Source organism: Centroberyx affinis, unplaced genomic scaffold (genome assembly GCF_046629955.1).
Source record: "Centroberyx affinis isolate AG114_WGS23_722 - 3 ecotype Tasmania unplaced genomic scaffold, CSIRO-AGI_Caff_v1 ptg001696l_1, whole genome shotgun sequence".
Taxonomy (NCBI): Eukaryota; Metazoa; Chordata; class Actinopteri; order Beryciformes; family Berycidae; genus Centroberyx; species Centroberyx affinis.
In genome coordinates, this window is record NW_027280112.1 from 537,640 (window position 1) to 550,000 (window position 12,361).

The 12,361-nt window shown below is 43.4% G+C and overlaps 1 protein-coding gene across 1 annotated transcript in view; it reads right to left on the minus strand.

Moving 5' to 3' along the window:
• Positions 1-12,361, minus strand: part of LOC139651666 (receptor-type tyrosine-protein phosphatase mu-like) — a gene marked incomplete at its 5' end in the record, with an annotated part of 82,183 nt that overhangs the window by 15,775 nt on the left and 54,047 nt on the right. The window contains 4 exons of the mRNA XM_071528674.1: positions 3,089-3,125; positions 6,428-6,504; positions 7,456-7,543; positions 11,353-11,361. Coding sequence (XP_071384775.1) covers positions 3,089-3,125; positions 6,428-6,504; positions 7,456-7,543; positions 11,353-11,361 — 211 coding nt within the window. The remainder of the gene's footprint in view (positions 1-3,088; positions 3,126-6,427; positions 6,505-7,455; positions 7,544-11,352; positions 11,362-12,361) is intronic.

The window sequence follows — 12,361 nt, forward strand, 5'->3', positions numbered from 1 at the left end:
TGAGGAGGAGATGCTGGGATACTTATCAAATAAGTATGTAAGAACAATCAAACAGGGTAATAAAAAAGGTATTTGAAATCTTAAAAAGATCTTAAAAAGGAGCCTAGTTGGCGGCTTTCATGTGGAAGTGATTTAGACCTCGGTTCGAGGGATTCTGCTGAACTTGGGGTGAGAGACACGAGGAAGTGCGATACTTATCAAAGAGGAATCTAGCCACAAATCAAGCACTCTAGATGCTAAAAACCGTGGCTCAAGCACACAAGTAATCTTGATAAAGAGCCTTTCAGAGAGCCTGCTTGCGGTCTCAAACGCTTTAGCCGCAGATTAGTAAAGGGAAAGCGGGTTTGAGAGCTCAGCTGTGGGATCTAACTGCAAGGTGAGAGCGACGTCTGCAGTGCTGCGTGCGCGGAGCCTAGTTGGAGGAGTTTGGAGGAGGCACTTCAGAGGAGAAGAACACCACTAGGAGCTTCACATCCAGCTGTCAAGAGAGCTAATGCTGCTGCTGCCGACGCTGTGTTTTGGGACTAGGCCTGTTCCTCCTCAGAAGCAAGGAGTGTGACAGCTGTAGAAATCCCCAAGCCAGCAACGCCGCAAAACTCCTGATCAACGTGTGGCACGTGTGGGTACACACACACACACACACACACACACACACACACACTCACACACACACACAAACACACACACACAGGCTACGTTCCTCTCTTGCCTTGCCCATTAATATTACATGCAGCAGACTCCGGCATTATGTACACTCACTCATCATTGATTTGCTCTCTCCTCTCTCTCTCTCTTCCTCTCCCCCGGTGGGCTTAGAGATGTTACCTGTAAATTATAAAACTGGTGCGCTGCCGGTGACATTTGGCACTTGTGGGGGTGGGGGGGGGAGCAGGAAGGATCGGTGGAGAAGGGGGGGGGGTAGCTTGATGAAATTGAGCCTTTTCCTGTGTCATGAATATTTTCCACATCACCAGGTGGATACAGGGAGTTATCGGAGGCGTTTGTACACCCACCTCAATGTAATCCACAGCCTCCACCAGGAAGAAACTCATGTCTGATCTGCACCTGAACGATTCGCAGGACATGAAACGGACCAAGCCGAGGAGGTAAAACCGGGGGGGGCTGCATGAGCCGCACGCTCTCAATCAGCTTAGTAGGTGAGCTACAGTTGGGTGCTGGTGAATTAATAACAGTCGGTTGTTGTATTCCTGCAGCAAAAAGCCCTGGATGAGAGAATGACCTACATAATGAGGAGCAGAGCTCGGGTGATGAGGCTTTTATGGAGTGACAGCTGTTCTACCTGCCGTCGTCACCTTGACAGAGCAAAGGGACTCATCAATAAACCAGAAACTAATGAGTGTCATTGTAGTTTATAGCGTAAGAGAACGGGCACAACGTTATCCCACACGTCGTCTGCCATATTGAGCACCCCCCTCCCCCAATTTATGACAAAGATTTTTTAGCTTATCCAGCACTATTGTGGGCCTCATCATTTCCTGAGCTGCCGTTGGTCCCAGTGGGCTTTAGTGGAAGTGTCACTCGCTAAAAAACTTTACTGGGGAAAAAGACTACTTCCTCATTTTCAGCAACTGTGCCAATGCCCAGGTGCACTTTTCAGGTGCTACTGTATGCAGTTTGTCTGACTGAGAGAGACAGGTCTGTGTCTGCCGTTCCTATCATCTCTGGCTGCTCTCTGCCTCAGTGTCAGCAGACTGAGCCTTCCTTCCTGTCAGTCTGCCGAGGATGATGATGAATTATAAAAGGACCTGCTCTCCGGGAGAATACAGATGTTTCACACAAACACACATGCACACACACGCACACACACATGCACACACACACACACACACACACACACACCTCTTCTTCCTGGATGGCTCTACCCGCTGAAAGTCCTTATCATGTTCCCGATACAGTCGATGTAAAGTGAGGATTTATTATGCAAACTCAATGAGAAAACAGGGGCTAATTAACTTGAATGGAAACACGCACAGCTTCTCAAGCTTTTCATCTAAGAGAGGGTTTCCGTTTGCAATATTTCTTTGACTGCTGCTCTCCATATGCATATTTTAAAATGAAGAAGAAATATGGGATGCTCTTAATGACTAGGACAATTATAGAAGTCATAATAATCCAGCTGCTTGTTTTTGCACAATGAGGACCCGCTGGAGAAAGCTGCCACTTGATAGAAGGCTTAGGTTGAGTGTTTGACTCGGTGGTCAGCACAAGGCGGTATATACCACATGCAACGCACACAGACAGCCAGACGAACTGAGCCGTCGCCTGATTGGTATGCTATCTCTTACTGAAGTAAGAGCAAACAGAGGGTTGTTTTAATTGAGACACTGAGGAAGAGAGGCGATGCTCTAATAAACAGGTAATTATGCAACTCCCAGCTCCGCCAAAGCAGATTGTGAATCCATTAAGGCCTCTTCGCAAAAACGCCTCTTCCCTTTTTTTTCTCCACTGCTTTTTTTTTTTTTTCTAAAGCGGTGCACAAAATCCCCATGCAAGCAGCCCTGTTGTGTGGGAGTGAGGCTCTCGACGCAAAATTCATAACAATTAACCATCAATCAGACTTAACCTCTGGGGTCACGGTAAGTGCTCCTCGCCCTGCGAATCTGCCGGCCAGATTAACACAGTGACAAAATGTGCCTGTACATGTCAGCTAATCCATTTATTTATTCAGCTTTCTCCCCGACTGACTGATTAATCGCTCCCACACCACCGATGGAAGGAGAGAGGAGAGAGAGAGAGAGAGAGAGAGAGGAAAAGAAAGTGAGGGAGCGAGAGAGTCCTGCTCTGCTTGCTAAGAGGTGTGCATGTGTGTGTGTCTGCGTGTGTGTGTGTGTGTGTGTGTGTGTTTGTGCACTGAACGATACCAGATTCCCTGAACACACACTTGACTGAGCATCAAAGAGTAGTTTGCAAGAGCGTATGTAAACAACGATGGGGATGTACGGAGAGATATTTGCACACACCTGCACACACATTCATTTCCAAACAAACAGACAGATAGCCTTAAATTCACACCGCCCACACATTTCCAACCAAGAGTGCCTCACAATTTTAGAAAGTTTATTCTTACCTTGAGTAGCGATGTAGTGATTTGGCCTGTGGTAGCCCTGAAAAACAAAAAAAATCCAGAGAAGAGAATGTGAGAATCACTTGACTTTCCTCCTACTCATTAAAGACAGCCTGCTGCGGTGGTTCTTCCTCTAAGAATCCACAAGACGAGACTGATATTAGTCTGTTTTCTGACAATGGAGATTGACCCTTAAATGTGAAAACATACTCATGCATGCCGACACGACACGCACAGCATGCCCACGCACGTACACGCATGCACACAAATTCACACGCGCGCACATACTGCACATAAACGAACAATACCCATACATCACCGCTGCTCAAAGACTTCACATCAACTTTTGCATATAAAACATTTAAACTGAAACCTGGAGTATGCATGCCTACAGTTAGTAGCTGTTTCTGTCTCAGAAGTCCCCCCATTTTCTGCATGCAGCAGTGAACTACTACTGCACCACTGCTCCACCCCGAAAGGAATTGTTTGGGAAATTTGTATTCTGCTCCGTTTTCAGGCATGTGAAAATGTTCAGGCAGCCAGCTGTTTGAAAACCGCTTGTTTTGTGTTACTGTACACCCATTCAGCTCTATATTTCACCGTCTGAGAGAGGGAGACGCATGATGGAGGGCTTGCGACGGCTGCCAATGGATACAGTGTACGTAAACACTCTCCGACACACACACACACACACTCACACACACTCCATATGCAGTACACCTCTGGAGTAAGCAGCCAAAGTGTTGATAATCCCCAAGATACAACTAGCAGCACTGATCTTCACAATAGGCCCCTAGTCTCGTGGATTACTCTAATCCCTTCAAGTTTTATTTGTCCAATTCCTTGTCTTCTCTCCGGAGATATGAGGCAGGAAACAAAACATTAGGACTTAAAGGCTCTTCCCCGGCCCTGCCTCTCCTTGATTGTCTCCCCCCCACCCTCCTCCTTGCCGCTCCCCTTATCTCGCTCATATTCAATTTAACTTGGACTGTGATTAACGCTTCTCCAATGAAGGGAGAAAGACACAAAGGATATTTTCCTCTCTCTCCCTCTCCCTCTCTCGCTCTCTCTCATCCACCGGGCTCCTTCAGCTATTCAACTGTCCTCCATTTTTAATGACTTCTTTATCTCTGGACTGAGGAAGAGATTTGTTTGTGCTTTCATGTATGTTCTGTCAAGCAAAGTGGAGGCCCAATACACCATCGGATTAGAGAGGGAGAGACAGAAGGAAAGGGGGGCCCTGACAGTGACTGTCAGCTGGGAAGTGCTTACTATAAATGGACCCGCTCCTTTTTATAGGGACGTTACACCAGGTAAGAATGTGTCTTCATGATAAACGTAAAGAGAGAAACGGAGTAAAGACAATGTTGAAATTAATAATTGAACATGCGTTGAGACGAGGGATGTATAAGTTACTAAAGAGGAACTAAGTATGTGCACACTGTGGTATGCTCTTTGTATTCTGCTGCGTTCTGGCTCGCTTCATGCAGTGATAAGTTACATTAATTCTTTCTAATAACAGTGGGGTGTAGGATCTCTGAAATATGCAGCACGACATGTTTTTGCCTGTGGGCATGTATTCGTATTCGTTTGGTTTGCATATCGTTAGATAGCCCACTTTCGCAAATCTGGGCAACCTGAGTGACTTGATTTCTGTGTTGACGCACATGTCTAGCAAGCCGCTGCCTCTGTTCAGTATACAGCACACAGCCCCAGCAGCCCTCCATGTGCCCTACATGCACAGTCACAAAACATGGCTCTGCAGACAACAGGCCATTACACTACATTTCCCTGCCTTGTAACAGCTTATGAGAAAACTCAATCAGCTGCGGAGAAAGGAAACATACCCAACTGGCTCTGCTTATTCTTACATGACTGGAAATAATAATAGAGTACAATAACAAACATTGTGGGAAATGTTCTATACATAAGAGTTTATTAGGCAGGACAAGCTTTTAGATGGGTTAAAAAGCTTTCTGAAGAGCAAAAACATCATTACCCATCTGCCTGCATTTCTACTAAGTACTTTTCCAATGAAGCTGGCAGAGCGGTGGAAATCCTTTTCAATCAAGGCCCTCTTTAATATGCGTATATTCTTATCTTATAATGGGGCCCCCTCTATTGTGAGAGTCTTCTCTGCAGCACTCCTTCTCACAGCATAATGGGCCATAAACTGAATAGCGGGAGAGGTAAATAATTTAAGCCCCCTGCATTTGCCGTGGCACACCTTGCATTATGAATTTACGTTTGAAGGCGTAACAAGAGATTACAAATTACCACATTAGAGGGGCGGGGGGGGGGGGGGGGGGGGAGAAGATGGGAGACAGAGAGAGAGAGAGAGAGAGCTCTCCTGAGCAGAAAGCCACTTAGGGAGTCAGGTACATCACCAGGCCATTACACACGGAGCGTAAGCATCTGCTAAAAGAGGCCAATGAGCTTCTGTGATTGGTCACATCCTGCTACTAACACTGTTATTAACAGCAAATCAGGTCAGATAAGGAGATTCCATATTGTGTGAGCTAAGTGAGTCAGATCTGTTTTTCACTGGGGAGCATGTCTCACGCCACTTTTTAATGACTTTTACTCACTGTATAGGTACAGTAGGTGTATGTACTTACTGTATGCAAGCGCTGTGGTAAGTTTGATTCACTAGTCTGTCAGTGGAGCTGCTGAGTGGGCAGATGCCTGTTGTGATTGTGTGTAACTATATGAATGTGAAGCAGAGGGATGCTGAAAAGTTTCACCTGATAGATAAAGGTTGACAAAATGCTAGTGATGTAAGTACAAACAGCAACAGAAGAATTAGAGTAGCCACACAAATAGTTTTTGACTTGTGTTTGTGCTTACTCCTGTGTATTTGTTTTTATACTATTTGTGATATGCAAGCCTACATACTGTACTGAGTATCTTGTCTTCTTGCTTGAATTTTACCCGTCTTAATAACTACACTAATTAATCATCCAAGCAATTTCCCTCCTTTCTATTCTGCGAGTCATTTTTGGTTTTCAGACTGTGTGTTCATCCTGTTTTTCAAAGCAAAGTCCAAAACTATAACCTCAGTTTCCCCTTTGTGCTGGTTTGCCTTTCCTCTATCCCCAGCGCTGTCAGCCTCTGATCTTCATTCCTCTTAATATATCCAATGAATAGAGCAATACAGCAGCCCTCTAAAGTTGAAAATAAAGGCATTGTGTGTGTGTGTGTGTGTGTGCATGTGATGGGCAGGGAGAGGGGGCTGCTTTGCCCCTCAGGCCCCCTGCGACGGCGGCACCAGTGCCCTCTCTCTCCCCGAGAGGGAGCGCAGTGACCTTTGCGTTGGTGGCGCTGGCTGGTGTGTGTACTTACATCAACATAATTTGCATTAATGTAATCGGAGCTCTGTTCTCCCTCCAGGGCCTGCAGCCTGACACGGGAGTGATCATCTGGAAGAGAGGCAGAGAAGAAGAAACCAGCGCTGAATTAATCATATTAACGAGGGCACAGGGAGAGGGAACGGGACAGAGAGACGGAGAGAGGGGAAGACAGAGAGAAAGGGACAGAGGCAGACATGTGAACAGAGGGACAAAAAGAGAAGGAAAGAGAGTGTGACAGATAGACAGACAGAGAGAGAAGGGGAGATGGAGAGAGCGGTGATGGAGGAGAGGAAGCATGGCCAGATTGGCATCACACTACAACAGAAAGTGAAGATTTAGAAAGTAAACATGGCTGATGAAGGTCTGACTGAGTATGGACCTGAGCCTATATGACAAACAACATAGCGCTGCTGTCAGTTTTAAAACCTTCGGAAAATCTAAAAAAGTTCATGAGGAATTATTAAAAAACATTGACTGCCAATGACAAATTTTTTAAATGTTTTTGTAGGAAACCATGCTTTCATATGCCTTAGGGTTGTGAAACTTCCTCGACCTACACAGAGGCATGAAAACCTTCAGTTAAAGAAATAACATGAAAATCACAAAAACGATCTGCAAGGTTTTTCCGTGACAGCAGCGATACAAGTAGAAGGGGGGTTGAAATGAAGTCCCTAGTCAGCGGTAATTAGCATGTTTGCATTGCTGCTCAGCTTGAGCTTGTACAGATAATATGAATTAATAGTGAAATCAAATTCAACACTTTCAGAAACTGAAAGTGAGTGAGGCTACATGTTAGGTGCCATATGCTGTATTGCCTGTTTCTCAGAACCGAGAAGACGTTGTATTAAGATGAAGATAAAAGTAACGTGGAAAGGTCAAAGTCGCTCTCGTCGGGTGATGATAAAATTCTGTTTGAGCAGCTTATAGCTATCCAGTCACAAGCCTGGCCAATAAATCAGCCAGAAGAATGGGAATGGCACACAAAGATTCATGAGCGCTGAGGAGGTGCTTTGTACACACATGCAATAATATTCCCATATCGGTTCTTCATGCGGTTCTCATCCTTCTTGGCCGAGTCCCACGGTGCAGACTGTCCTTCAAAAAAGCTCTGAAAAGAGAGGAAGAGAAAACAGAGAACAGAGAGAGGGGAGATGAAATATGGTGTCATGTGTGAGCGCTCTAAATGATAACCAGGCTAAACAACACAGTCTTCTCTTTCAGCTCTACAAAAAAGGAAGGGAACATTGGCAATAGAAAGGAGGATAGAGAGAGAGAGAGAGAGAGAGAGATATCCACATCATTATTAGACATGAAACACGGGGAGGATGGCACGTCCCTGAGAGCTGTGTCAAACAGCGAGTGCCATTAGGTGCAGAGGCGGCGGGTGTCACGCTCAAACCGCTCCCCCTGCACCGCTCTGCCGGGCGGAGCCACCACAGCGGCTGTCTGTCTGCCTCATCTGAAGGACTCACTCAGCTCGGAAAAAATAAAGCCAGCTCATCGTCTGCAGATCAAAACTGCTCCGCTCAGATTACCCTCATGAAATATTTATCATCTCTCGCTGGGGAGATTTCCATTCTGATGGCACACCAGGCACAATTAAGCCAAATTATGAAAATACATCTCCACTGCCAGTCCACCGCTGTTCGGCAGGGGCGGGGCGGGGCGGCTCCGAGCAGACTAGCCTGGACAAAAACATGTTATTGTTCTGGTTTTTTGGCAATCAGCTAATGCACATTTGAAAAAGTCAGCTAATACATTAGAATTCAGACCAAGTGACCATCTGTAAATACAGATTCAAGAGCATCAGTGGATGTTAAGCAATTAGTCAGGAGAGTTCCTTTTTATGCAGTGAGCCAGATTGTTAAGGACTAAGCAAGATGCAAAGTCCTCAATCATCAGTGTTTCGGTTCTTGTTGCTGTCATTCATCTCTGCACTATGCAGGCGGTGGGCCGTTTGTCTAGCAAATGGAGGCCTTTCAGACAGCACACAAGGACATACTTCTGTGTATTAAGTCTTAAGGATTAGCGATTTCACTGAGAAACAGCTTTAATATAATAAAAATATGTCCCCGCCATTCAGTAAAGATGGAAATGTGTCTCGGAGATGGATTGTATGGGCCTCTCCTCCCCCGGCAGTATGTCTTGGGAAAATGCGCTGGCCAATGTCATTCTCACTGTCATTCTGAAGGATACAGGTCTAATATCAAGCACCTGAAGACAAATCATCTTCAAGCTGAAAGGCGTTACCTGGCAACTTCATAATAGTTCTTTCTTAAACTGAATGACCCTGCCTGTCTGAGATACAATAGTCTCATTCCTCACAGCTGTTTGGATCCTGAATGCAGAATAACAAAATATGATGATGACAAAGTAGTTAGTGTTCGAGGAGGCGGAGATTATGTGAAGGGTTTCATTCTAAAATGCCACATATTGGAAAAAAATTTGGTAACTGAAATTCATCGGGCAACTTTGAAAAATAATGAATACCTCCAAAAACATAACTGTTTTGTAGCAAAGGTCGATGATGTGATTTACTTCATGTCAAAAATCATTCTGTGAGAGTGGTTATCTCATTTTGGGGGGAAAAGCCTGATGAAGAGGCAGAATTAGCCCAGAGTGATGGATCAAAACAATGCATCTGCGGCTAGTTTTTCACCATCTTCAAATTCCCTGTGGTCTACAGCCAGCGATAGAATATTTTTAATTGCAGGCTATTTGCAATATCCCAGTCACAACTTAGTTTTTCTATTCCGCCTTTTCTTTGTGGGTAATTGCAGAAGTGCATAGTACTTTCTTTGCATACAGTCACTATGGGAAAACCTACATAAAGCAGCAAAAGAGCACTTGAACATACACACCATGGCAAAGTAAAAAAAAGGGATAGCAACACAAAGAAGCAGAATTATTTAGTGAGCTTTCTCTGAATTAATTAATCATTCACCAAGTGAGAAAAGGAGGCTCATTCAAATTGACTAGTGTTCATTTGTGGTTTCCGAAGAGCTGCTGGAATTGGTTATTTCAGAATTTTCACATTGGATGCAACACATTTCTCTTCACACAAAAGAAGTTGGAAAAAAAAGTCAAACACAATGATAAACAAGATGCAGTTAAAACTTTGTGGCCCCAAAACTTTTGTTTCCCGCTTCCTGTTTGTAAAACAAAGTCCCTGCTCGCTCACTCAAACTGTGTGACACGTGCAGAACAATTTGGACATGCAAATACTTACTCTGTCATGGTTCAAATCAAATGTGGCTTTAGAAAGCTTTTACAAAGCATACAAGGTGACTTCAGATGATAATTTTTGATGTGCAGCATCATATTTTATGGTAAAGCAATTGTTTTCTAATACCAGTCACTTCAACTCATTGGTAGTGCAAATTACATTATCAACAAGAGTTATGCCATGCTCATGTTATGAAATCATTATACATGCTAAAACATTTGTTGACCCAGTCACATTTTGTAGTTATCTAGCTGGGGGTCAGAAATGGCTGGTTTGACTCATTCTTACTTCCAAAATTATATTTGGAAGTAATGCAAATATAATACTTAATGGTACTTAATGCAAATAAAACAGAATTCATGCTGTTTACTAGAGCCAGAAATATTGATCACAATTGTATGCATATATCCACTGCGAATGGATCTAACATTGAGAGAGTTACTGAATATAAATATCTTGGCATCTGGCTTGATGAGAAATTTACTTTTAAATACCATATAGACAATCTTGTTAGCAAACTGCGTCAAAAAATTGGCTTCTTTTACAGAAACAGAACCAGCTTCCCTATGATTAGCAGAAAGAGGATTGTTGAGGCAGTTTTCCTATCAGTGTTGGATTATGGGGATGTAATTTACAGAAATGCTGCTCTTTCCACCCTTAAACCCCTAGACACGGTTTATCATTCTGCCCTCAGATTTATTACTGGTGATAGCTATGGTACTCACCATTGTATTCTGTATAATAAGGTGGGTTGGTCTTCTCTGGCAGAGAGGCGTAATAAACATTGGTATTTGTTTATATATAAAGCCCTCGTTGGAAAGCTACCACCCTACATTTCAATGATGCTGGACTGGAACCTTGGACCCTATCAAACTCGCTCAAATGACTTGCTTATGCTTAAGGTCCCCCAAGCACGGTCTAAATTTGGACAATCAGCCTTTTATTTTAGTGCTCCAAATTCTTGGAATGATCTTCAACACACACTAAAAATCAATACTCTACTAACCTATGGACAATTTAAAACCATGATCACAAACCTCCCTGCCTCAATGTGTAACTGTTTTAATTGATTTTCTTTATTCTCATCTATGTCTTGTCCTATTTATTTAAAACTTTGAACTTGTTTGTAACTCGACATCATTGTAAATGAGGGCAACCTCAATGGTTATTTGAGTTTAAATAAAGGTTTGAAATGAAATGCAATATATGCACTTTACAACTGTTATTCTGGCTCTTATTTTTTTCCACTGATTGGCTAGAGAGTATGCTTTCGAAAAGCTTTGTAAAGCAACATCAGCATTAAGTTGTGGAGTACTGTGCATCTTTGTGTGTTAAGACACAATGCCCGATATGGAAAACATTTCACAGTCACATTCTCAAGGGTAAGAGGATGAATGTCTCAGGACCTTGCCATGACAGTAGTTCAACAAAACACTGTGGATAACTGTTACGGTGTCACTGTTTCAGACATGAACATCTGTGCACTGTCAAATGCTTTGGTAAAATTGCATAACTTCTGCTGGTAAATGCCCTTTTCAGTCTAGATCATCTAAGTGAGATGTTGTAATCCCACAGGGCCTTAAAAAAACAGCCAACAAGCACCATCAATCTGTCTGGATTTTTTTTTTTCTCAAAAGTGATATCATCTACACGTCTAGAAAACTCACAAATAACCAAAAGTATTGGCTTACCTCGTTTATCTGATCCAAAGTTAACGTACAGAATAACAAGAAGCATGGGTCAGAGAGAGATATAGTACAGTGTAAGTCAACAGGTTTAGAGGTGCACTAGGCTCCAATCTCATTAAGTAAAAAAAATGAAAAACGGTTAAAAAGGGCATTAACCTTAAGACAGATTGATATAGAGAAGACAGCATCGGAACACAACATACAAATGAATCGCTCTAGCCAAGTGAGAATGAGCTCCGTTGCACACTTCAAGCATCCCACAGGCCTTTACTGAAGCGGGATGTGGACAGCTAGGTGACAGCAGGGTAGGGACAGGGGCCAATCGTTCACTCTGGCGCGCTTCTTTTGATTGACTGTTATGCATCCATGCAGTGCCGGCCGCATGAGCCCAAAACACCTTTATCCATAATGGATTAGGCCCGGAGGGCAGCCCAAAGCACTCCAGCCCCTCAATGATCTGATGCTGCAGGTAGCGATGGGAGGCTACATTTTTTAGCTCCTCACTCATGGGGGGGAGGCAGGGAGTTAATTACTGATAAATGTGGCCCACGCATAAAACTGAGTAGGCAAGGAGATGGGGAGAGAGACAAAAAAAAAAAAGCAAGGAAGCATGATTGACGTATAGATAAGTAAATTGTAGAGAAAGAGATGAAGCAAGAGAAACATGAGAGTGCATAAGGGATGCGAAGAATAGCAAGAAGGAGGGAGAAAAGGAGAGTAGAGAGGGCGAAGAAAGAGATGTGATGCAAGTCAATAAAAGAGGATGAAAAAGAAAAGATGAGAATAGGGAAAGATGATGAAGAAAGATATATGATGTAAGTGAAACAAAAGTGACAAAGAATTGACGATAGTATCAATGATAAAGAAGATAATGTGACGGCAGATAGAACGATTAAGTGAAATGGATGAGATATGAAAAAAAAAAAAAAAAGAAAACTTAAAAACTTAAAAAGTATAGCTTGAAGCCAGTCTGTTTTAATGTGGCGTCTGGGTGAGATGAGTGCAGAGTGCT